General features: G+C 39.8%; 1 protein-coding gene across 4 annotated transcripts in view; it reads right to left on the bottom strand.

Annotated features, from left to right (window-relative positions):
- The window catches only part of Unr (cold shock domain-containing Unr), a 62,630-nt gene that overhangs the window by 15,615 nt on the left and 22,453 nt on the right, over positions 1 to 24,562 (bottom strand). The window contains exons 4-12 of one of the 4 annotated variants that reach the window (XM_065230409.1): positions 3,782 to 4,206; positions 3,303 to 3,694; positions 3,037 to 3,244; positions 2,518 to 2,967; positions 2,129 to 2,452; positions 1,773 to 2,066; positions 1,287 to 1,709; positions 1,045 to 1,221; positions 721 to 916 (exon numbers count right to left, since the gene is read on the bottom strand). In XM_065230409.1, the coding sequence (XP_065086481.1) occupies positions 721 to 916; positions 1,045 to 1,221; positions 1,287 to 1,709; positions 1,773 to 2,066; positions 2,129 to 2,452; positions 2,518 to 2,967; positions 3,037 to 3,244; positions 3,303 to 3,694; positions 3,782 to 4,206 (2,889 nt within the window). Of the gene's footprint in view, positions 1 to 703; positions 917 to 1,044; positions 1,222 to 1,286; positions 1,710 to 1,772; positions 2,067 to 2,128; positions 2,453 to 2,517; positions 2,968 to 3,036; positions 3,245 to 3,302; positions 3,695 to 3,781; positions 4,207 to 24,562 lie in introns of those variants that run through there. The other 3 variants (XM_065230411.1, XM_065230410.1, XM_065230412.1) reach the window with 3 other exon arrangements.

Below are 24,562 nucleotides of genomic sequence, written 5' to 3'. Positions count from 1 at the left end.
GTGATTTCAGTGTGAAATGAAAATAATTTCAAATTTATTTACATTATATCACTTAATATTCCATTCGAATGCCCCTCACCAATTATGACAACTAAGGCCCTTATTACCGATGTCACTTCACGGTGAAGTGATTCCCATTTGATTTACACGGCAATCACTTCACTTCGTTTTCACCGTGAAGCGACACCCGTAATAAGGGCCTAAATGTCTATTTTTGACGTATAACTGCTTTTTAACTGGGCTACAACCCATTTAACGAACGCTCAATTAAAAAACAGCCCAGTTAAAGATCGCCCAGTTAGCGAACAAGTACTGTACAAGATTTTCCACAGAGCTACTTAAATTTGTTTAACCTGAACTTGGATGGTTGTTGGTGGTCTTTATTAAGGAGATTTTCAGCCAGACGTTGGTTCATCTCCGGACACTCTGAACTTTACTCTAAAACCATTAAGAGCTAATTACAAAACTCCCTTTAATTTTCTCTAAAATACCTTGGTGTTAGCCCTGACATTCATTCTACAAAATCCATAAAGAAAATCTAATCTAGTACAAGAATCTTAAGGTTCAAAATCTTAAAAAAAAGGGTTAAAGGGGGTTATTCCGAGAGTCGAAGTGACTTTTGTCACCGGCTTTTCCCGGTGTACTGCTTTGATATTTGATGAGACCTTGGTCTTAAGTAAATGCACCTGAAAAAAGTAACTGACTATTGCCAACACTTACCAACTAAACGTGGAGCTCTGACTGAAATATGGAAGCCTTTTGTACCATCTGGTCCTTTCGGTGCACGAGTTACTGTCAAACGTGGTCCGCTGTCGTCAACAGAGTTGAGCTTGATACGCGATAGGAGCCGCTCGGCGCGCACTCCATTCGCGTCCGCTACCTTGATCATGTTACAGGCCGATGTTTTGCCGTTGCGCTGTTTTTTTTTGTCGAAAAGCATAAAAATAAGGATTAAATTAGAACATCGTACTGATAATTTGAAAGCGCAAAAAAAAAAGAAAACCACAAACAAAGCATAACGTGGTACGATTACTCTACACTTGCCTGGTTAGTAACGATGGAAAATTCAACCGAATCGCCGGGATACAGACAACCGCCGCCCTGGACTTCTGACATATGGAAGAACAGCTTCTTGCCTTCCTCGACTTCAAAGTCCAGAAAACCGAACAGACCCTTCACGGAGTCGACCTTGGCTTGCTTCTTAGTACGGATCGAGGTGACCTGCGGACATTTCAAAAAGTAGCAATTTGAAAGATCATCATTATTTTCGCGAACAACGAACATACCTCAACGGCACGGTTCTGTTCATCGACCTTAAATGTTACCATATCATCCTTCTGCAGCAGATCTCGCTTATTCTTCAGACTGGTGATGCCGAATTCATGCGTCGATATAGATTCGCCGGCATCGCCACGCACTTGCACTAGTCCACAGTATTCCGATTGATCGGGATTGATGCAACGAAGCGGACGCAGAACCATACCGTTGTACACGGCTGGCAGTACCTTCGGTTGCGAGATGCTACCCTTCGGGATGATTTTCACATTTTCGGCCGGAATGCAGTTACCAGCATTGACGGCACTGCGCGTCGACAGCGAATACTCCACCTCGTTACCGAGCTCGAGGGCACTAGTGTTGCCGATAAAGTTGCTAAAGTGGAAGAATACTTCCTGATCGTGCTCGACTGTTTCGATGAAGCCAAAGTTCTCCTGCAAGGGTTGGTTTGAGTGAGGTTCGTTTTTTTTTAAATAAAAAAAAAACTGTCAAATTACCTTTAATACAGCAATGAAACCATGGTGAACCTTGCCGGGCTTGATGTTGCCGTTGGCGTAACTGGCCTTCATCATGGCCGAAGTGCTATTCAAGCGGTTGCCGTTGTTCATTCCAGCGCTCGGCGAGTTAGGTTGCTGCTGGAGGTTGTGCAGAGAAGCCAGCTGGATTTGTTGCGGTTGCTGTTGTTGCTGTAGAGCCTGCTGCTGGTCGCCGCCGCTAAGCGACGTCTGGTGCTGCAGTTGGTTAGTGATTTCCTGGATGTTAGTAGCGATCAACTCTTTGTTACGTTTAACCTGTCGGGGGTAACAACACATTTTAAACAATCGATCAATCCTCCCTTAGAATATCAACTCACTTGACAGATATTGAATCTAACTTTATCACCCACACGCGGTGCTTTATCACAATCTTTCAAGAAATACATTATAGTCTTTTTGTTGGGGCCTTGGCCGTAGGAAATGACACCACCCTCGGTACGTTCCTGCGACTTGATCGGGCTCTTGGGAGCCTCGCGCGATACGATACCCTCGACGTTGCTCTCAATCAGGGTTTCGAACTTGACCGTTCCCGTCGGTAGGTGTTTGATACGAATCGCACTCTGGCGAGTGTTGGCAAAGCTCGAGCCAGGATCCTGGATTACGGTGAATTCTACCTCGTCGTCAACGCATATCTCGCGACTCTGCAGGACAAAAAATATAAGTTTTAAAGGCGCAAACATCATTTACAAGAAAACAATATCCTTACCGTATCCAACACCTCGGTGAAGTGGAAAAACAGTCTTATGTTACGCTCAACGCAGCGCAGAAAGCCGAAGCCTTCCTTGAGCGAAGCCACAACGCCTTGCTCGCGCTTCTCGCCGGAAACCTGGAAGGTTTCGTCCAGCAGCGAAATTGACGTCGCACGCTGCAGTTGATCGCGGCGGTCGGTCGCCAACAGGAACTGCACCCAGTCACCGTGGCGCAGGGTGAAGTCACCCTTCTGGTCCTTGTCCCCGAATGGCACTTCTACTTCCGAATGGTCGGCAGCTCTATATCTAATTCGTCCGGGAAGCGGATCGTTGTTCTGTTGCCGCAGCTGATTATTGCGATCGAGCGACTTGAGCACCTGGCCCTTGTAGATGGTGGAATCGACGTCCTCGAAAATGACCGACCCCGGCGGGAGACGGGCGATGTTGCATGCAACCTCTTTGCCCTGCTTTGAAACGAAATAAAAAAAACCATATATATTTGAGCTCACTTATCATGTGTTGCAAAAAAGCTTTACATTTCTGGTCTGTATGATGAACTCAACATCGTCTCCCGGGCGCAGCTCGATCGTGTTGTCGGTTTCGGAAAAGTGGAAAAAGATCTCCTTGACCACATCCGCACGCTCGATAAAACCGAATGTGTCCTTCATCGAGCAAACCACCCCGCGATACTTGACCGGATGAGCCGGATTCTCCAGCCGAATATGGCATGCTCCCAAGTTGCCCCTAAAAATCCAAAACAAATTATGCTCCCCTTTCCCTTCAATAAACCATCCGAACCTACCTTTGATTGGTGGCAATCTGAAAGCTGACCTTGTCGCCAGCTCTCAGACATACATTTCCCTCGACATCATCTTTGGTATAAGGTAGGAAAAAGCACTCGCCCCGGTTTTCGTAGCTGATCCGACCGGTCGTGGTGTCACTCGAGGAGGCCAACGACAATTCGGTCTTCAGCTCGGTGGTAACCGTTCCGGTGACCCGTTCCTCCGACAGGACCACCTCCGGAGCAATCTTGGTCACCTGACTGGCGATCGGTTTTCCCGTACGACGATCGTACGTCATTTCGAACTCAACCGGATCGCCAATCTTCAGGTGCTCGATGGTACCACCGAACTGAGAAAAGTGGAAGAAGAGCCTAGCCTGGCGCTCGCAGCACTGGATGAACCCGTACGAATGCTGAAAGTGACGTCATTTTAATAAGAAACCACACTTACATTCCCTGTGAGGTAGAAGAAGAAGAAGAAGAAGAAAAGCTCCACTCACCAGCAACTTTTCGATGATCCCGGTTTCACGGGTTCCTTGATTGGCGTCGGCCCCGTTACTATTGGATTGACTTCCTCCACCGTACGAGTTGCTTGAGTTACCACCGCTAATACCGCCGGAAGGACCGCCATTGCTTCCACTACCGCCACCGCTACCACTGCCGGACATAACCGAATTAGAGCTGAACACTCCAATGGTACCGGTATTACCGGACCCTCCGAGAACGCTCATCGAATCGCCACCGCCAAAGACCGTATTCTGGCTCTGGGGAGCCGCCATGGTGGCAGAATCCAGCGTGAATGTTCCGATCGGTGGGAACGAGTTCGACGGTGTCATCGGAGGCCGCGAAGCCGAGGACGGATTGCCCTGGCCGCCGAAGAACATGTCCCGCTGACCGTAGTCGACGTAGTCCATGAATGGACCAGCTGTTTTAAAAGAAAAACAAAAAAAAAGTTCATGAATGTTCAACAAAAGTAATCATACGAATCCGCGCATATCAAATTGATGAAACCATCAAACCAACGAAATGAACCTGAAGATAGCTAATTTACCATCCGAATGGGGTGGAATGAAAGTAATTATGTGTCATTTATTTGAGACTACCCCCGTTCCGACTCATTGCAATAATGTAGCGAAGCACATACATAGGTAACACCGGGTCGCTGGTCATCCAATCGTTAATGCGTAATTATTGAGTTTATCACCCAATTACGGTTTTTTGTGTACTTTCCTGTTCAGCAGAAGGATATGGAGCACAAAGCGCGAGGAGACACAGAGCGGTGAAATAACGCCCATAGGGCCAGAGATTCAAAAAAAAAAGGTGAGTAGCACAACGGATGCGTCATAACAATGAATAAATTAATTGAAGGGTGCGTTTGGTGCATCAAATGTGATAATATATCAAACGTAAGTCTGGGAATGTTACTATCTTAGCATATCTCGACCAAATTTTCATATCGACCTAATTGCTTTTGTAAACAAATCGAAATTGATAGCTCGTCCATGCAAACTTACACCAATGGTGGTATTAGTTTGCGTGGGTTTGCTATCAGTTTCTATAAATTCAAGAAAAGACATCATCAGCTTTAGTAAACAAAACTTTCTGCGGCATGCGCCAGCCAATGGCTGAAAATCTCTTTAATAACGAAACCTAACCTAACCTTTTTGCGCCCTTGCCAACAACACTATCGGCTGGAGGAAGCTGTCCTCTACCTGATGGTGTTGTACTGGGTTTGTATAGCTGAACTCCGATTCATGAGAAAAGACCGCAAGAAGTTTTGTTTACAAAAGCTGATGAGGAGACCTTTTCCATTGTTGATCTTGAATTGACGTTTGAAGTAATCATTATTTACAAATGCATTTACGTCGGTATGAATAGTGAAATCCAATCAGCCACCAGCCACCCTAGGCGCTGTTGTCGTAGCGGTGATAACAAATGTAAACAACTGTCAAACGCGACTCGCATCATAATTTTCACTTTTAAAATTGAAAATTTGCCTTTTTCTGTACGTTTTGGTGATCAAAAGGCTTATAAAATTATAGGAAAAGTGGTCTTCTGCAAAATGGTTAGTGGCTTCAGTAATATAATTGCTTGCAATCAGGAAAAAAGTTGATTTTTAGACTACGTAAACGCAAGCTCTTCTGCTTAACATTTTCTTTGATGTTGCAGGATCGTTGCATTATCCCGGGATGCACCGAGGACAAATTTTCGCAGTGAAGAAAGGTTACCACTGTTTACGGAACAGGGACAGAGCGGATATGCTCCCATCATTTTGTTGAAGCAGACTTTTTAGAATATAATTTGGGTTTGTTGTCGTGTGGTAATTTTAGATTATTTTCTTGTGGTCGATCCCCGGGAAGGGAACTTTGCAGCACAAAACCATTCCCCTCAATTCTTGCTTTCCTGCTGATCTACTGGCATACAATATGTTAGGTCTCTAAATCCGCTAGCACGGAGTGATCAACATAATCCAGTATATCCAGCAGACTGACTTGGACGTCAAACGCATTTTCATTATTTTTCAATGACATTGCAATGGAAATTAACATAACATTACATTATTCGACAAATTTCCTACATGTATCATCCATAATAATGATCGTATCGCTCTATTTTGAACCTTTTTTTCATTTTCATTTTCATTTTGCAGCGTTTGGTGGGGCAACGGGAGCGCAAGTCAATCCAAAGCCGAGGATAAAGGACGGGTAATGGATGAATAGTCTATGCGGACCACTTGAACGCCATGGGAAAAGGAAGGGATTGAAGATGCCGGTTATTGGGGGGTTTTGAGGAAAGGACACATAGTGATGCTAAATGTAAAGAAACCGAAAATCCATCTCCCACTGATTCATCCTTTCACATATATACCAAATTGATATTTTAAAGCAATAATCAAAATAAACAGACAATATATGAAAAGGCTAGTTGCCAGTTGCTTTAAAGGCTAGTTGCCTCCCTAAGCGGACCCTCCGCATCCTAACTCTTCTGTTAATCCACTTAATGCTACTAGGCTGTCTAAATTTTCTTATGTAAGTTCGTTTGATGATTATGATATCTCTAGTCTAATTTAATGAATAATTGAAATCTCTAATCTACCTACCATGCTTTATTAAGTACCTGCACTTGTGAATGTAATCTAAAATTTAACGTGTTTCAAGTTGTTTTTTACTTTGACCTATATTTTATATATATTAGTTCGTCCCAGGTGACACCTTCAAGTGACTAAAATGCTTCACTTTGAAGTAAGTTTCCTAGCTGATTTGAAATTACATAGGCTATATGCTTCAACTACGCTCACACGTTTCCACTATGTCGCACCACAAAAATACGTTATTTTGTCACAATAGAAGCACACCACAGTGGAAATCCCGAGCCATAGTTCAAACACTTATCCCAAATCAAAATGAAGCACATATAAGATTAGTTGCAATACCATGTACAAAAATGGTGTTTAACATTGTTCCCTGAGTAATACCTCAATGAAAACAACAACGAAAGCTTGTCACGCAAGTAGAAGGAGTACTGTTGGGCACTTTCTGAAATATTTCAATAGTATAATCCCCTCCCCAATAAATCTATCTGCGTAAAAATTAATAAAATAAGAGTGATTTGCGGCAAAACCCGCCAGTATCGCACCCAACGTCAGTGCCTATACGTAAGCGTACTACTGAATAAAGGAGTAACAAGTGTGATACTATCACTTCAGGCTAGAACTTTGGTTCTCTTATGCAATGGTTCATCAGAGAGAAGAAGCTCAGTAATCCTCATCGCATGTCACGGCATGAGCCAACGATGCCGGACCTAAACCAACCGTCTCCAACGCTCCACTATGAAGCATAAGATTAGGCCCGCCCACCAACGTCCAGGTTAAAAAACTAGCCAATTCAATAATTTAACAATTCAATAATTTAACATTCAAATTCTGGAATTTGAACCGACTGTCATACATTTATCACCATCGACTAGTACTATTTCCCGTCACTAGTGACGCATAAATTTCACTTGGATTCTCACGTGACGTTAGTAACTTTGACTCCATTACACGTCATGTCCACTAAAAATGTTGGTGAAATCGACCATATAACGTAAACAGATTTAGTGTATTTGTGTTAGTATGTAAGGGACTTCAATATTTTCGCGAAACGAGATTTACGTGATTTTCAGGTATGCAAAACATATCTATATGGCATCATCGAGCGTGATAGAAGAGCTTTTCAAAGATTTAAAAGTTCCCAGCAGTTTGCTGCAAATATTGGACGGTAATTTGATTGTTTTACATTAATTAATTTATGGTTATATGTTCTACTTTTATAATTTCAGGAGGTGGCATCGGCATTTTGAGTCTAGTTGTTGTTAGGAAGACTCACATTACATTTTTACCTCACAATAATCAAACAGTCAATAATTTGCAATTTTATGAACAGATATAAGTATCAAATAAAACACGAAGAATTAATATTTGCCCGATAAAATTGCATAACATTGACTGCTTCTATATATACGTTCCATGCATTGTTCTCATTGAAAAGTGAAAGGTATTTTAAACAAAACGGAATGTCACGTGAAACTTACCAGTTCCACAGTAGTTTTCACCCCAAAAGTTACGTGCAAAATAGGGTGGACGAAAACCACCTGTGTTTTCACGTAAATCGGACGTGAAGATTTGTCAGAGTGTAGACTATTGTTTGAAATTTAATGTTATTCATTGACCGAGGAAAACTACCAACTTCAATTCCGGTGCGTCAAACCAGTGTTTGAGGACAGATAAACTGCTCGAAAACGTTAATGTCACAAGAAGTCGAGCAAATGGTTTGTTCAAGCTGGCGTTTGAAATGCGACCTGGTATCGACCATCAGTTTCAGAAAAAAAAAAACTATCAAGAAGGTTGGATGGAAGCTCCATGAGCGAAAGAGACATCAACGTGAACGAGAAAAGGCTGATAGGAATCAATACAGAACATGGCATTAGGTCCTAAGTAACATTGATCGATTCTCTTCGTCGACTTTCTCTTTCGTTAATAACTTGAGCACATAACCGTTTCTTGTTGTGTTTGTCGTATTAGATGCTAGATAAAAGCTTATTTTACCGATATGTGTACTGAAAATACCTGGCAATGTCATTACATGGCCGTTAAAATACAAAGAGAAAGTCGACCAAGAGAATTTGTCAATGTTACTCAGGACCTAATGCAATTTTCAGCTTGATTTATGGAATATAACTTTGATCCTAATACATATTCACAACAAAGATGATGTTAATATGGATTTACACAGCGGCGCCGGTGGTGTAATGGTAAGCGTGATTACCTCTCACCCCAGCAGGCCTGGGTTCAATCCCAGTCGGCGCCACCGGGATGTTCTGGTTAGGTTAGGTTATCTTTATTAGCGAGACTTTCAGCCAGAGGCTGGTTCATCTCTTGAGGGATGTTCTGAAGTAAAGCCGTTTATCCCCGGTTCATTAGTTGATGGGTCGATAGGTAGGGTTCAGGTGTGGGGAGCTGCCTTCCTGGCGTCGTTGGTACTCAGCACGGAAAACAAGATCGACGGAAAACAAATCAAGGAAAAAACAATATGGATTTACACAACACAAAACTTTAGTGTGGACTTGCACGAAATCTTTGCTCCAGTTGCCAAACAAGTAACTTCCCGTTCCTTTCTGACTAGCCGGCTTAAATAAACACTGTCGCAAATAAATTAAACACACTCCCTTATGTTTTCAGAACGTATTTGAGTACTTGAAACCCTTGAAATCTCTAAAACCTCTCAGCACTTCCACGACCTTATGTCAGTTCCTTTGCAGCTTCTTATTATTCTGATTTAGTGCAGAGGACTTCAGAGAGGTTTAGAGGCTTTATAGAAGTTGTATGCACTCCAGCGAAGTCTTAGAATTTTTAGATAAATTTGTTGAATTTAAAAAAAAAGATTAGTGGGCTTCAGAAAAAATCACTGAAATTTAGAGAAGCACAAGGAACTTCATTGATATTTAAATATTTCAGAAAATTTAATAGGTAGGGTTAACTACCCCATTTCCGGCCTATTAATCACAACCCGCACTTAGTCTTTCTTAATCTAGCGTAGTTTAGCACCAAATGGAATTTTACTATTACTGATGGCTTCCAAATTTATTTACCTATCCGTATGTACCGTAAGATTTGATAAAGAGAAACCAATCGTTGATATATTGTCAAAAGTCTAACACTGCTTCTTGACGCCAAACTCGGCCTACGGATTCTAAACTCGGCCTAACGCATTGCAACGCCATTGAAACGCCAATGAATTCACTTGTTTTTGAGAATAATGGGTGCAAACTTTCATATTACGCGTTCTCATTGACTTCGTTCCGTAGCTTATTAACTAAAGCATCGTACCAAACGCATAATTGACTTGTTAACTCTGAAATCATGGATTTATTTAAAGTTTTCTGCTCGATAGGCCTAAAATGGGCGATTAGGCCGAAGTAGTTCTCTACCCTACCTTAACTTTCCTAATGCATTAAGAAAAGTTACACATTGTGCAATGAGGTTGCCTCCCTGGTACAGTACTACCGAAGTACATAGAATTTCGAATGTTGAAACTTTAGAACAAATGTCCAACAAAATAATAATGAATGTATAATGAGAGAGAGAAGGATTAGTATTTTCCATTTAATTCCACTAAACTTTATTTGCTTATCCTTGACAGATACGCGTATTTCGTCTACAATGTGCAGACTTGTTCAGTGTCTTGTACTAAGTCGAGTATTAGTACAAGACACTGAAGAAGTCTGCACATTGTAGACGAAATACGCGTATCTGTCAAGGATAAACAAATAAAGTAGTGGAATTAAATGGAAAATACTAATCCTTCTCTCTCTCATTATAATAATTTCAGGCAAAAATCGTTGCAATCCTCAATTGCAACGATTAATTCCATTTATACTTAGATAAGATTTAGTTTTAGTTTTTAGTTTTAAGATTTGAATTGTTATACTGACATGCGGTTTAAAAAAACCTGTTCAAAATACTGAATTGCCTAGGCAGGAACAATGTAAAAACACTTAGATATAGGGGAAATGCAGGTAATGTCGGCCTAAGTGTCCCTAATTTTGGCCCATACATAAATTCAGCAATCAACTAAATTTTCAATAGCAACCAAAAATATCCATTAGTAACGTCCCAATAACGCGTTCATCTAGATAAAATTGATAAATAGCAGACTTTTAGCGATGGGCCCAAATTAGGGACATGCAGGCCGACATTACCTACATTTCCCCTATATCATAACAATTAAGGCTGGTAAGTTACTGTAGTAACTGGAGCACCTAGGTTAAATTGAAATGTAATTTATTTTGAATTTGGAACAATTCGCAATTCGCTCCCAAAAATCAATTTTTGAACCGATTCTAGATCTATTGACCTCAAATTAATGATGGTTCCTAGTATGGCACCCTGCCCATGATTTCGTCAATTTGGTCATTTAAGCTACCTGTCACTGGTTCCGATAGGGCACAAAAGAACACTTTCAAATCCTCATGCATTGGTACCTTCCGACGGGTAAAAAAATTATGATTTTTCATCCAGAAGTAAATAGACATCATGCCATGGACTGTAAGGTGAACCTGGCTACATCCGGCTATCCGGAACCAGTTCCGGTAGGGCTCAAAACGGACACTTCTTAAGCCTCATGTACTGGTATCGTCCAACGACTCAAAATTTATGATTTTTCATTCAGAAGAAAATATAAATCATGCCATGGTCCAACAGAAGGATCTGGCCACATCCGGATACCCAGAACTGGGAGGGCTCAAAAAGGAAACTTCCTAATCCTCATGTACTCTACTGATATCGTCCGACGGCTCAAAATTTATGATTTTCATCCAAAAATAAATAGACATTATGCTATGGACCAACAGGTAAATCTGGCTACATCCGGATAGCCAGAACCCGTTCCGGCCGGGCTTCAAAAAAGACACTTCCAAAACCTGATGTACTGGTATCGTCCGACGGCTCAAAATTTATGATTTTCATCCAAAAATAAATAGACATCATGCTATGGACCAACAGGTAAATCTGGCTACATCCGGATTCCCAGAACCGGTTCCGGAAGATCCTAAAAAGCAAATTTTCTAATCCTCATGTACTGGTACCGTCCAACGACTCAAAATTTGTGATTTTCATCCTGACGTGAAAAGACATAGCGTTAACTACCCCATTTCCGGCCTATTAAGAATAACCCGCACTTAGTCTTTCTTAATCTAGCGCAGTTTAGTACCAAACGGAATGAAGTAATGAGAGAGTTGTATAGATTTTTCTCCTTTAGTTTACTTAAATCTTTGGTTTTTATTAGTTAGGTAGGTTCCGATTCAACACATTGTAGTTTCATTTTTATACCTCGGACGGAACTTGAACGGTACTGTTCGATCGCACCATCGGCGTCGGGCTCTGCCACATTTGAAAATTTATAGCGGCAGCAACAAATTTGAGATTTTTTCTTCTAGAATCACGAGAAAAGTAGCCAACATTTGTGCGTTTCACAAAAAGTAGAAATTAGTTGGTCCAGTTTTGTGAAATCGCTGGTAGAAAGTCACGCCAAAACTGCTTGACAAAGTGGTCAATTAAATCCAGTCCTTCTGCGTGAGAGCCTCAGCACGAACCGCTACGTCATCTGAGATAAAGGGTGTCCACGATGAAATTGCCACACTATGAAATTGCTCTAACTTTTTAACCGTTGGGTAGAATTTAATGAAAATTTGGGTGGATTTAGTTCATAGTGCATTATTTACATTCTGCAAGTTTTAAAGCCTGTGATCAAAACTCGCGGAAATGGAGTCGAAAGAACAGCTCGTGCGTGATAAAACCTTGCGCATTCATCACGAGAACAAGGATCTCTCGCATCGTTCCATCGCTAAAACGTTGGGAATCGCGAATTCCACGGTGTCGCGAGTGATTAAGCGGTTCGAGGAACAGTTGACCACCGATCGGAAGCCCAGAAGTGAAGGAAAAAGTATTCCGTACAACACCAAAAATCACAACCGCGTAGTTGGGGCCTTCAACCGAAATCCGAACGCCTCCGTTAGGGATGTGGCTAAGAAACTGCACCTAAGCCGAAGTTTTGTCCAGAAGGCCAAAACTAAGGCTGGGCTTCGAACGTTCAAGGTACAAAAGGCCCCTAATCGCGACGAGAAGCAGAACAAGTCCGCCAAAACCCGTGCCAGGAAGTTGTACCTCAACATGCTGACGAAAGTTGAATGCTGCATCATGGACGACGAAACATATGTGAAGGCCGACTTCAAACAGATCCCCGGCAACCTGTTTTTCACGGCCAAGGATAAGTTCAGCGTTCCGGAGCATGTCCGCACTCAGAAGATGTCCAAATTTGCGAAGAAATTCCTGGTTTGGCAAGCCATCTGCACGTGCGGGAAGCGGAGTGCACCTTTCGTGACCCAGGACACGATGAACGGACAGGTGTACATAAAAGAGTGCCTCCAGAAGCGGCTGCTTCCTCTCCTGAAGGCCCACAACGTCCCAACAATCTTCTGGCCGGATTTGGCCTCATGCCACTACTCCAAGGACGTGCTGAAGTGGTATGCGGACAATAAGGTCAATTTCGTGCCGAAAATGTTCAACCCTCCCAACACTCCGGAGCTCCGCCCCATCGAGAAGTACTGGGCGATTATGAAGCAGCACCTTCTTAAACGACCTAAGGTAGTGAAGACAGTCGAGGAACTGAAGAAAGTATGGGTTTACATGCAAAAAACGGTTGATTCACAGGTTGTGCAGAATCTTATGGCCGGGGTTAAGGCCAAGCTGCGGGCATTTGCGTATGGACTGTAAATAAAATACGAGTTAAATGGTAAAATGAAGTTTAATAGTTATTTCTCAATCCCTGAAAATTTGATGGCAATCGGATGAAAACTCGAATTTTGCGAATCAATTTTGTGTGTGGCAATTTCATCGTGGACACCCTTTATATTAAGGTGAGCTGTTGTCCCGCCTACTGTTGGAGTTTTCAGTACCAGCTGATTGACTAGAATACGAAACACAACACCTTGGTGAATTTTAGATTGGTGTTTACCCGCATTGTATTCCAACACACTTGTGGTGCAGTGGTTAGCGTTCGTAGATCGCATGCCGAATGCACGGGTTCGAAACCAGGAGATTGCCCTTTAATATTTTTTAAATTTTTGGATAGAATATTGATGCATTGCATAAATATAAGAATTATGATTTATTTGAGCCTCTGATAATTTAATATTTAAGTACATGAAAGTTTGTTTCTAATAAAGACTTTTGCTGATTTTTTCATGTGGGCTTTGACGGACCTTTTTAGAAGCTTTCAAGTTGCTAAGAAGTTCCACCGGGAACTTGTTCGGAAAATTTCTGCGGCCATGTTTTCAGCCATGCCTGAAGTTCCTAAGAAGTGCTTAGGGATGCTTTTTGGAATTTTTTTGAACTTCAAGTAGCTAAGAGTACGCATCGGAACTTTATGGTGCCTGAAGTTCTTCTTCTTCTTCTTCTTCGCATTACAAGCTTATTGCATATCGCATATTAGCTTATTGCGTGCTCTCAACTTAGTGTTCTAGATGCACTTCCACAGATATTAATTGAGAGCTTTCAATGCCTGTACCATTTTTGCATTGGTATAATTGTGTGGCAAGTCCAATCATACTTCTATGCCCAGGGAAGTCGAGAAATTTTCCAACCCGAAAAATTCCTAGACCGGACCGGGAATTGAACCCAGCCACCTCCAGCATGGTCTTGCTTTGTAGCTGCGCCTTTACCAACTGAGCTAAGGGAGGCCCAAGTGCCTGAAGTTCCTCGTGTGCTTTACGGAACTTGAAAGTGCGTCTTATAAAGGAATGCGGAACTTTTGGCAGCTTAAGAAGAAACTTCTGTCAGAACTTTATTCGAACTTTATGGAACTTGAAAGTTCTGTCAGAACTTTATTCGAACTTTATGGAACTTGAAGGTTCTGTCGGAACTTTATTCGACCTTTATGGAACTTAAAAGTGAGTTTTATCGTTGAATGTGGAACTGTTGGTTGCTTAGGGTATAAGGAAATTTAACAGCCATAATACCAAACCTGCAAAACGCGTGTCGATGCCGTGAACAAAATCGTTTCTCTAAAACGAGACAGTCGTTAAATGTCACAGGATCGACACGTACTTTGCAGGTAGGTTTGGTATTAAGACAGTTAACACTGGCATCTTCCATTTGTTTTTGCTATCCATTGTACTGTATAATCGGCAAAATAATATCGCAAAAGCGTTAAGTGCGTTCGATATCATTGATATATACAATAAATAAAAGAAGCCCTAATACACTTCCCTGAAGTATACCAAAGTTATTCCACGCGGGACTAGAAATAAAAATATTAAAAGCTGACCTTTTTGTTTTGTTACACAAACCAGTACTATGTAAAATTCAAAACTTCAAAGCGCTTTATTGTGTGTAATACCAATTAACCATCGTGAATGTTCACTAAAGATTTTTTACAATGCATTGGTTATATATTTTTGTTTGAGTTATAGAGGGTAAATGATGGCTTCATCACCCATTGACTGTAAACGGCAACAAAAACGTAAACGGTAATTTCACTGTATTTTCCTATCAAAACACTTCGGTGAATGTATTCAAACGATTCCTTAGTCTTTCAGCTTCAATCTGATTACATTTTTACAATTGAGCAATCCTGTTATGCCAGATTTGTCTTTAAATGAAATAAACGCACTACAAAATGCGGCTGGTTTCAAGTTGCCGATAATAGAAAAGCTTGTTAACACGCAGTTCAAATGGAAAGGTTGCTGAAGAAAAAGAGGCTGCCGACAATAGTCACACTCACTTGAGAAGTTTGGAGCGTTGTAAAAACGTTTTCGAACCGTTTCGGACAATTCTGTAGATTGGCATGGATAGAATAGCAAACAGCCTGATAAATGTATACAAACAAACACGTCAAATGTGCGCGGAACGCTGAGAAATTGCTAGTAGAAGTGCGGACGCTGCTTAGATTGACGAGAATACGTAACTTCTCCTATGTGGTCCAAAAAATCAATGATTAATATAGGGGAAACGGCTCCAATTTTGGCCTATGGATCTAAGATTGGACCCATTGCTAAAAATCTGATATTTATCAATTTTATATATTTTTGGTCACTATTGAAAATGTAGTCGATTGCTGAATTTATGTATGGGCCCAAATTATGGGGCATTTAGGCCAACATTACATCCATTTCCCCTATATAATAATAATTTTGTTAATTTGGACATTTTTTTCATGATCCCATATACAGACATTCCTCCTCCCTTAGCTCAGACGGTAAATGCGCAGCTACAAAGCAAGATAATGCTGGAGGTAGCTGGGTTCGATTCTCGGTCCGGTCTAGGATTTGTTTTTTGGGTTGGAAAATTTCACGGTTTTCCTGGGCATAGAGTATGATAGTGCTAATGCAAAAATGGTACAGGCATCTAAAACTCTCAAATAATAACTGTTTAATTGCCTATAATTGCATATCAGTTTCATATCAATTTTGAGATAACAACGCTATCCACTATCAATTGGCATCTACTTTCATATGATGAGATAAAACTACGGAGTTTGAACAAGAAAAAAGTGAAAACAACATCAAGTCAGTTTGTCCATCAAGCAAAGTAATCGCATATCAGTCCCATCCTTAAATTCAATCGTCCAGAGGTGAAGTCTAGACTAACATTTGAAAGGGACGGAAGAGCCAAAATGTAAACAAACCATATTTTGGGACATATAGAGAGAACAGTTCACAAACTACTCGATAAACACGAAAAAGTAGAAGAAAATATCACTTCAAATCATCAAAAACGTTTTTTCTTACATGGCGTATTTCCAACTTTCAACTCGATGATGCAACTGGTTGTTACGCCTTGTACCAGGACAACGAATTATATTGTTTTAATATGCCAAACGTATTGATTCTGTAGTATCTAGTCACGCCCGATTCATTTGAAACGCATCGGATTGATATTTCACGTGTAAACAACGAACAAAAAGAAGACCAAAAAATTCCACTCTCACAAAATTTGCGAACGAAGAACCAAGGCGGAACAACAAACAAAAATTCCCGAGGGTGTACTTCCACGGCGTATAACCAGTGTTGGCAGTTCAAAGGATGGAAGATCCGGGGGGTAACAACATGTAAGAAATAATCAGGGCGCATGATGTTTTCTTCTCAATTTCACGTTAAAGAAAACTTTTTTTTGAGTTTTAGTGATGCATGATGATAGATTACACTATTAACTATATGTCAAGCTTATAAAATCATCCAGAAAATGGAAAGTCGTGAAATAGGATTAATTTTTAGATCATTAAAAAATTCGGAAGCGATTTACTCAATATGGTAAATTTGGAGTTCCGTCCTTTTCAAATGTTAGTCTAGAAGTCACATTTCTGCTTTTCGAGTTGTCATATTTTTCGCTGATATAACACAACATGCCAGCAACTGATTTTAACTTGAAAAAAATATGATTTTTCATATAATATTCACATGAGAATCGCAGTTCGTAGCTTCGGCTGCTATTTTTTCATTGAGAGCGCGCAATAAACTAATATGCGATAAGCAATTAGCTTGAAACGCAACGAACAACAACAACAAGAAGAAGAAGATATACAGAAATCCAAAACTAAACGAAAAATGACGCGTCTAAGGCTTGGACATTGTTTAGGATTTTCACTGAGGTCATTAAGAAAAGTTATCACGATCTTGGACATGACACATTTGTGAAACTCTAAGCGTACTAAGCAAAAGTTAAAATTCCGAGCTTGAAGAAATATTCAAGATTCTAAGAGAAATATTAGAGATATGATATCGGACAACAATTTTTATTAACAGAATAATACATTTTAAAGTTTTAATCAAATTCCCAATTATTTTTGATTCCCCATTATAGGAAGGAAGGCTTATATCCGATGAATACAGCCGAGTAAACACTGAAAGTTGGTCCTTTGTTGACACTTTTTTTTTTCAAATGCGTGATGTGGGTACCCCAAGTGCATTTTGAATCAAAACACACTCCAAGGTATTTTAAGGTCAAAGATTGGGTAATGTCTCTGCCCAAAAGATTTAGACGCAGTTGGGCTGGAAACCGCCTTCTTGTAAACACTACCAATTCAGTTTTTGCGGTGAAAACTCGATCCCCAAATTTCTGGCCCAGAACGATAGATTATCTAGGGAATTTTGCAATGTTTTTTGCAAAATTTCCGCACGTGGAGTTCTCAGGGAATGACCTATGTGAAGTTGTTTGGATGTAATATTCAACTACTTTTTCTGTGCAGTTTCATATCCTACCATTTATGTTGAAGAGAGGGAAACTTGCTGTTAGATGAAACAATGCTACTAATGGCACTTTAAGCGGTCCCATTTGCGTTTTTGTCAAAACTGAGTTTTTAAATGTTAGCTAATCATCCATACAGTGAACTCTCTATAACTTGATATTGAAGGGACCATCGCGTTATAGAAATATCGAGTTATAAAACAACAATGCGATAGGAAATCACTTTCGCAGTAACCATGAAATTCATTTTGACTATGGTTCTATAATTCGAGTTAGTGGACATAGAGTTGTGGAAAGTTGACTGTAGTTTCATAATACTGAATGAACTCAACCCCATTACATAAGAAGCAAACTTAAAACGCATTTTTCTCGGCATGCTGGTTTATGCTAAAGGGTGTCCACGATGAAATTGCCACACTATGAAATTGCTCTAACTTTTTAACCGTTGGGTAGAATTTAATGAAAATTAGGGTGGATTTAGTTCATAGTGCATTATTTACATCTTGCAAGTTTTAAAGTCCTGTGATCAAAACTCGCGGAAATGGAGTCGAAAGAACAGCTCGTGCGTGATAAAATCTTGCGCATTCATCACGAGAACAAGGATCTCTCGCATCGTTCCATCGCTAAAACGTTGGGAATCGCGAATTCCACGGTGTCGCGAGTGATTAAGCGGTTCGAGGAACGGTTGACCACCGATCGGAAGCCCAGAAGTGAAGGAAAAAGTATTCCGTACAACACTAAAAATCACAACCGCGTAGTTGGGGCCTTCAACCGAAATCCGAACGCCTCCGTTAGGGATGTGGCTAAGAAGCTGCACCTAAGCCGAAGTTTTGTCCAGAAGGCCAAAACTAAGGCTGGGCTTCGAACGTTCAAGGTACAAAAGGCCCCTAATCGCGACGAGAAGCAGAACAAGTCCGCCAAAACCCGTGCCAGGAAGTTGTACCTCAACATGCTGACGAAAGTTGAATGCTGCATCATGGACGACGAAACATATGTGAAGGCCGACTTCAAACAGATCCCCGGCAACCTGTTTTTCACGGCCAAGGATAAGTTCAGCGTTCCAGAGCATGTCCGCACTCAGAAGATGTCCAAATTTGCGAAGAAATTCCTGGTTTGGCAAGCCATCTGCACGTGCGGGAAGCGGAGTGCACCTTTCGTGACCCAGGACACGATGAACGGACAGGTGTACATAAAAGAGTGCCTCCAGAAGCGGCTGCTTCCTCTCCTGAAGGCCCACAACGTCCCAACAATCTTCTGGCCGGATTTGGCCTCATGCCACTACTCCAAGGACGTGCTGAAGTGGTATGCGGACAATAAGGTCAATTTCGTGCCGAAAATGTTCAACCCTCCCAACACTCCGGAGCTCCGCCCCATCGAGAAGTACTGGGCGATTATGAAGCAGCACCTTCTTAAACGACCTAAGGTAGTGAAGACAGTCGAGGAACTGAAGAAAGTATGGGTTTACATGCAAAAAACGGTTGATTCACAGGTTGTGCAGAATCTTATGGCCGGGGTTAAGGCCAAGGTGCGGGCATTTGCGTATGGACTGTAAATAAAATACGAGTAAAATGGTAAAATGAAGTTTAATAGTTATTTCTCAATCCCTGAAAATTTGATGGCAATCGGATGAAAACTCGAATTTTGCGAATCAATTTTGTGTGTGGCAATTTCATCGTGGACACCCTTTATGTGACGGACTTGCTACGAGCGGCATACTTTTTGAGCAAAACACAGCTTTAATATTTTTAAAGCACGAGAACATAATCCACTAAACGCACCTTTCCAATGCATCAAAACACTTGTGGTCCAAGTAGAGTAAAACAAAGCAACAAAAACAAACCCCGTTCAATGCTAATAGCCCTAGTCTAACCACAAATTATCAAGCGCGATGGATAGCAGATAAATATAGATGAAAGCCCAGTCCGCAGCCGAAAGGTTATTGGATGCGGTTACTCGACCGCCCCTCCCTCACCACCCGGACATTGAATCGAGTGGAGTGAAGATTGATAAATTTAGCTAAACAAATTAGAATTTAATTGGAAGTGCAGCAGCATCGCACGACCGCACATCACCATGTATGCGACGGAAATGGTTGACATAGCAGCAGTACCATCAACGTAACGCATGACCGCGAAGGGGACACTGGGATAGGGACAGGACGACGGGATAATGGGCCGCCACGTGAAATCAGTGAAGCGGTTCACGCCAAGCGACGGACCAGAAGAGTATCGATTTTGCTGCAAAGCGAGACGACATCATAAATGAAAATTAGGTTGGCGAATAATGATTGCTCGACGGATGATGGTCGGTCAGTTGGTGGGGGCCGAAGGTGGAGAGTGATGCAATGATCAATCTAAGAACGTGGCCGGATCGCAACACGTAACGTTACTTAACCGTAGACAGCAGTATCTGATGCTGCTACACGGAATGAATGGGATCTAAATTATCGCTAGGTCGAGACACTATCTGCCTGATGATCACATCATGCAATAAGGGGTCGTCCATAAATCACGTAGACACTCTACTAGGGGAAGTGGTTTGGCGAGTTGGTGGGATGGCCACTGTAATTAAGAAATAAAATTCCCGGTTTTCTCCGGGTTGCATAAAGGGTGTAATCGATAAAATGGCACACACATAAACAGCTGTAACTTTTTACCTATTATGTTGCTGATTGCGGATCTGAAACTGGACTGCCCCAAAAATGCATAAAGTGTGATAAAAGTGCCCGTTTCCGTCAAATCGTTTCGGTGTCTTCGAAGCACTTATTGCTTGCATCATAAGGAATAAGCGCACCAAAGACAAAGATTGGACAGACACTCGCACTTTTTTTTATAGATCGTTTATTTGGCTCATTCGCAGTAGCTTTACGGAGCCGAATTTCAGTTTTTGTTCAACAAAATTACTTAAAACTAAATTTAGTCGAGCGGGGTTACTTGAGGTTTGCTCGAGGTTAAGGGTAACAATTGACACACAGGAGGATGGAGGGCTAAGGACTGAGAACACAATATTTGGGGACGCACTATGGTGGTGTTAGTTCAATCTGACGAAAAATGTACCGAAACACAAAAGACGGACTATGGTGGAACACCGAAGTGGGGCTGACGCTTCAACTTGGAGGAACACGAGAAGACAACCCTAGCAAAGTAAAATAACAACCTGATATCACTTTGAAAACAAGTCTTGCTATTCCAGATATCATTTTGTTTTCAGTTGTTATCGCATAACTAATTTAGTTATCAACCTGGACTAATTTTGTTATCCGTTGTTATCATGAAAAAATATGAAATGATGCAAGGTTAGTTCAAAACTTCAAATATAATCCGCATGGTAAAAAAAACCCTGCCAATCATAGTTCAGTTATCAGTGTAAGCCTTTAATACCAAATCGATGAAATAAGTTGAAATTTGTTCAAAACATTTGCATGGATCACAGGATTTGTTATAAAAGATGTTTTCAATGATAACTAAATCAGTTATTTTTCTGATATTCACGGAGTATTCTTTTGTTATAATTGGTGTTATGTTGGCTGTTTATTCAACCAAAATAATACCATGTTCAGTTATCAAATCTTGATAAAAGGGTTTCAGATCATGTTATCAATTTGGTATAATTATTTTTTCGGGAAGCTACTGCAAAATCCACGAATCGATCCGTTTCAGAAACACATAACTTAAAGTCAACGGGTATTGCGGGTTGTTTTCCTCGGGCTCTGAGGGATGTGAAAAACTCAGAATAAGTGAAAATGCGCTTATTTGTCCAGTTTGGTGTGAAATGCGCAATACCAAATAACTTTAATTGAAAATGTTTATTGATGCAAATATCTTAAATGTGCAGAAAATGATGACTAGAATATGTTTCTTAAACTCTTGGAGTAAAGTGTACATAAAATTTACCATGGTTGTTTTATTTAAATAATGCTGCAAAGATTACTATAATAAATAGTACAGGGTGGCCAGTGAATTTTCATTTTGAAATTCCCGGTTTTTTCCCGGTTTCCCCGGTTCAAACCTTAAAAATTTCCCGATTGTTAATTTTCAAATTGAACGTATTTAAAAAAAAAAACTTGCTGAAAGGAATTTACTGAATGGATAAAAAATGATTTACGAAGAAACTTTTCTACAAAATTTGTGATTAATAGCAATCTTTGTGAAACATAATTAAACGTGAGATTTTGAAAAAAATCCTGATCACAGATTTGAAAAAAATAAAATAAATAATACTTATGGTTGTCACGCTCTGAGACTTGGAAGCATTTTAAGGGTTACAACAAATTTCAGAACAATCTATAGGATCTTGCGGACAAACCCTGGAATTTGTAGTAAAATTTAAAAGAATTCAAAGTGTTCATTTCAAACAAATATTGACAAGGATTCCCACACAGTTTTCGAAGGAGAAGTTCTGAGCAGAATTTCAGAATTATTCTGACATGAAGTCCTTAGAAATTGTTAGATGAATTCAGAGGCATTTCTGTGGAGAAGAATGCAAGTTCTAAATTAAATTGCAGGTAATTTTAGAAGATTTCAAAAGGAGCTGTGAAAAAACAAAACTTTGAGGAAAATTCCTACGTGATTCTGAGGAGATTTGTGTGGGGATCGTGAGGAAAATGACAGATGAATTTTAAGAAAAATTCCGAGAGAATTATGATCAGAATTAAACAAGAAACAGAGTTCTAAGAGTGTTCTGGCAATAATTTGCTGAACATTAGAAACAAATTCTTTAAATACTCCAAACGGTTTCTAAATAAAATTTCGAAAGATTTCTGCTGTTTTGAATAGAGGTAAAAGAAATTTTTGAAAAGATTTCCAAAGGAATCAAAGTCTCCGAATAGGTTCAAGGGAATTCTAAGAAGGATTCCAATCAAATTCTTAGAACGGTAATTATTACGCGGAGTGTTTTCTGGTTAATTTCAGAAGAATTCCATGACAATTTAGAGAAGAATTCATATATAGTATAGCTGGAATTCATATCATATCATAGAATTTTGAACAACGAAAAATTAAAACCCCGGAAAAGAATAATTCAGTTTCGGTTTTTACAAATATTTGTTTCCAAAGTCAAGGAAGCATGCACTTTACATCTGAAATTGAAACGACGAAAATCAATTTGCAAGATTGCTGAGTGATTAAATTCTTAAACAAGAAGACGGGAAACTGAAGAAAATTATGCAGCAAATAGAGCAAGACATTCATTTGGTAAAGGATCACTCTATTTTAATGGTTTATTCTGAAAATCTGGTGTAAAATTTGTTCCTATGGTATGGTTTATTTATTTTTCCCGGTTACTTTTCAAATTACCGGATATTTCCCGGTTTGCTGGCCACCCTGACCACCCCACGTTTTTTAAAATGTTCACGGGCAAACAAAAGTTTGAACACACTTTTATGTGAATATACGAGGGTTACACGTGATATTTAGCCAATGTTACCCCCCATAAGGTTTTACATTGGTCTATATTTTATTTAACTTTAGTAAAATGAGACAGCAATTTCAATCAACCATTTTCATGACAGTAGTAAATATTAAAACGTTGTTCCATCTAATTTATACTCAGAAAACAATGTTTCAAAAATTTTAAATCATTTTCTATGAAAAAAAAAAATACACAAAAAAAAAATTAAAAATTTGACCAAAAGTTCTTGTTTTACGGTTTTTGTTAGCTTTCAAGTGTCCATGTATTTAAACATTCCAAAAGTTTATATTTTAAATAAGATTTTTTTCGAAAAAGAAAATAAAAAAAAAACGGACAAGGACATTTCGAGATTTTTGGGTTTTTAATTTTTTTGAATATTTAAAAAAAATTAAAAAAAAAAACATTGCAGAAAGACATTACTTTTCGCTACAACTTTGTTTCAGATGACATTTCGATCAGAAATGTTGTTTCCGTGCTGCAATTTTTTGAAAAAATTCAAGGACGCCATTTTGAAAATTTTACAAGATCCAAAATGATCGAATTTGAGTATAAATGGGAATCATTGCCCATAACAAACAATTACGCAAAGTTTCGTACAAATAGGAGAAGGTCGATTCAAAAAATCATTTTTCCGCTTGACTGGAACTGTCATCATAAAGCTTCTTGTTCCAGAATCTTGGAAATTGCTTAATTTCCGGAATATTGTTGGTCTAAGACCACACTTTTTACATGTCCTGAACATCGATTAAAAAATTCACTTAAACTTGTAGATATTTCTTAATACAGAATCAAGAGAACTTTTTTTTTTAACTTTATTTTTGAGATTTTTAGCCGTACAGTACTTTCCTAAGTAAACATCCATGATTTCAGAGTTAACAAGTAAATTATGGGTTTGGTACGATACTTTAGTTAATAAGCTACCGAACGAAGTCAATGAGAACGCGTGATATGAAGGTTTGCACCCATAATTCACAAAAACAAAACATACGCTCCGACCAAATCAATTTTTATCTTCATCCGCTAGGTCAAAGTGAATTCATTGGCGTTTCAATGCGTTAGGCCGAATTTAGAATCCGTAGGCCGAGTTTGGCGTCAAGAAGCAGTGTTAGACTTTTGACATTATCTCAACGATTGGTTTCTCTTTATCAAATCTTACGGTACGTAAGGAAAGGTAAATAAATTTAGAAGCCATCAGTAATAATAACATTCCGTTTGGTCTGAAACTGCGCTAGATTAAGAAAGACTAGGTGCGGGTTATGCTTAATAGGCCGGAAATGGGGTAGTTAAAAAAACTTCATAGTCTCAGAATTTTCTTTTTTCCGTGATCTCGATAAGCTTTCTTCATACTAATCTACTTGAAACGTTATACAAGATTATTTTGAATTGTCTCTAGAATTTTCTTAGAAACTACAAAAAGTTTCGTAAGAGTTTATATTAAGTATTTCCTTATAATTTGCTTCCTCTGGAATAATCTTCGAATTTCCCTCTGTATTCTTCTCAGAATACGTACTCTTGGCGTGGTTTCGTGAATTGCTTGAAATGGTCATATGTTCATTTTATACGATAGATGAGAAGATGTAAGTATAGAGTT

This window comes from Ochlerotatus camptorhynchus, unplaced genomic scaffold, assembly GCF_037179485.1.
Source record: "Ochlerotatus camptorhynchus isolate MF236.1 unplaced genomic scaffold, CSIRO-AGI_Acam_v1.1 ptg000330l, whole genome shotgun sequence".
NCBI lineage: Eukaryota > Metazoa > Arthropoda > Insecta > Diptera > Culicidae > Ochlerotatus > Ochlerotatus camptorhynchus.
This window is presented reverse-complemented; position numbering and strand designations above follow the sequence as displayed.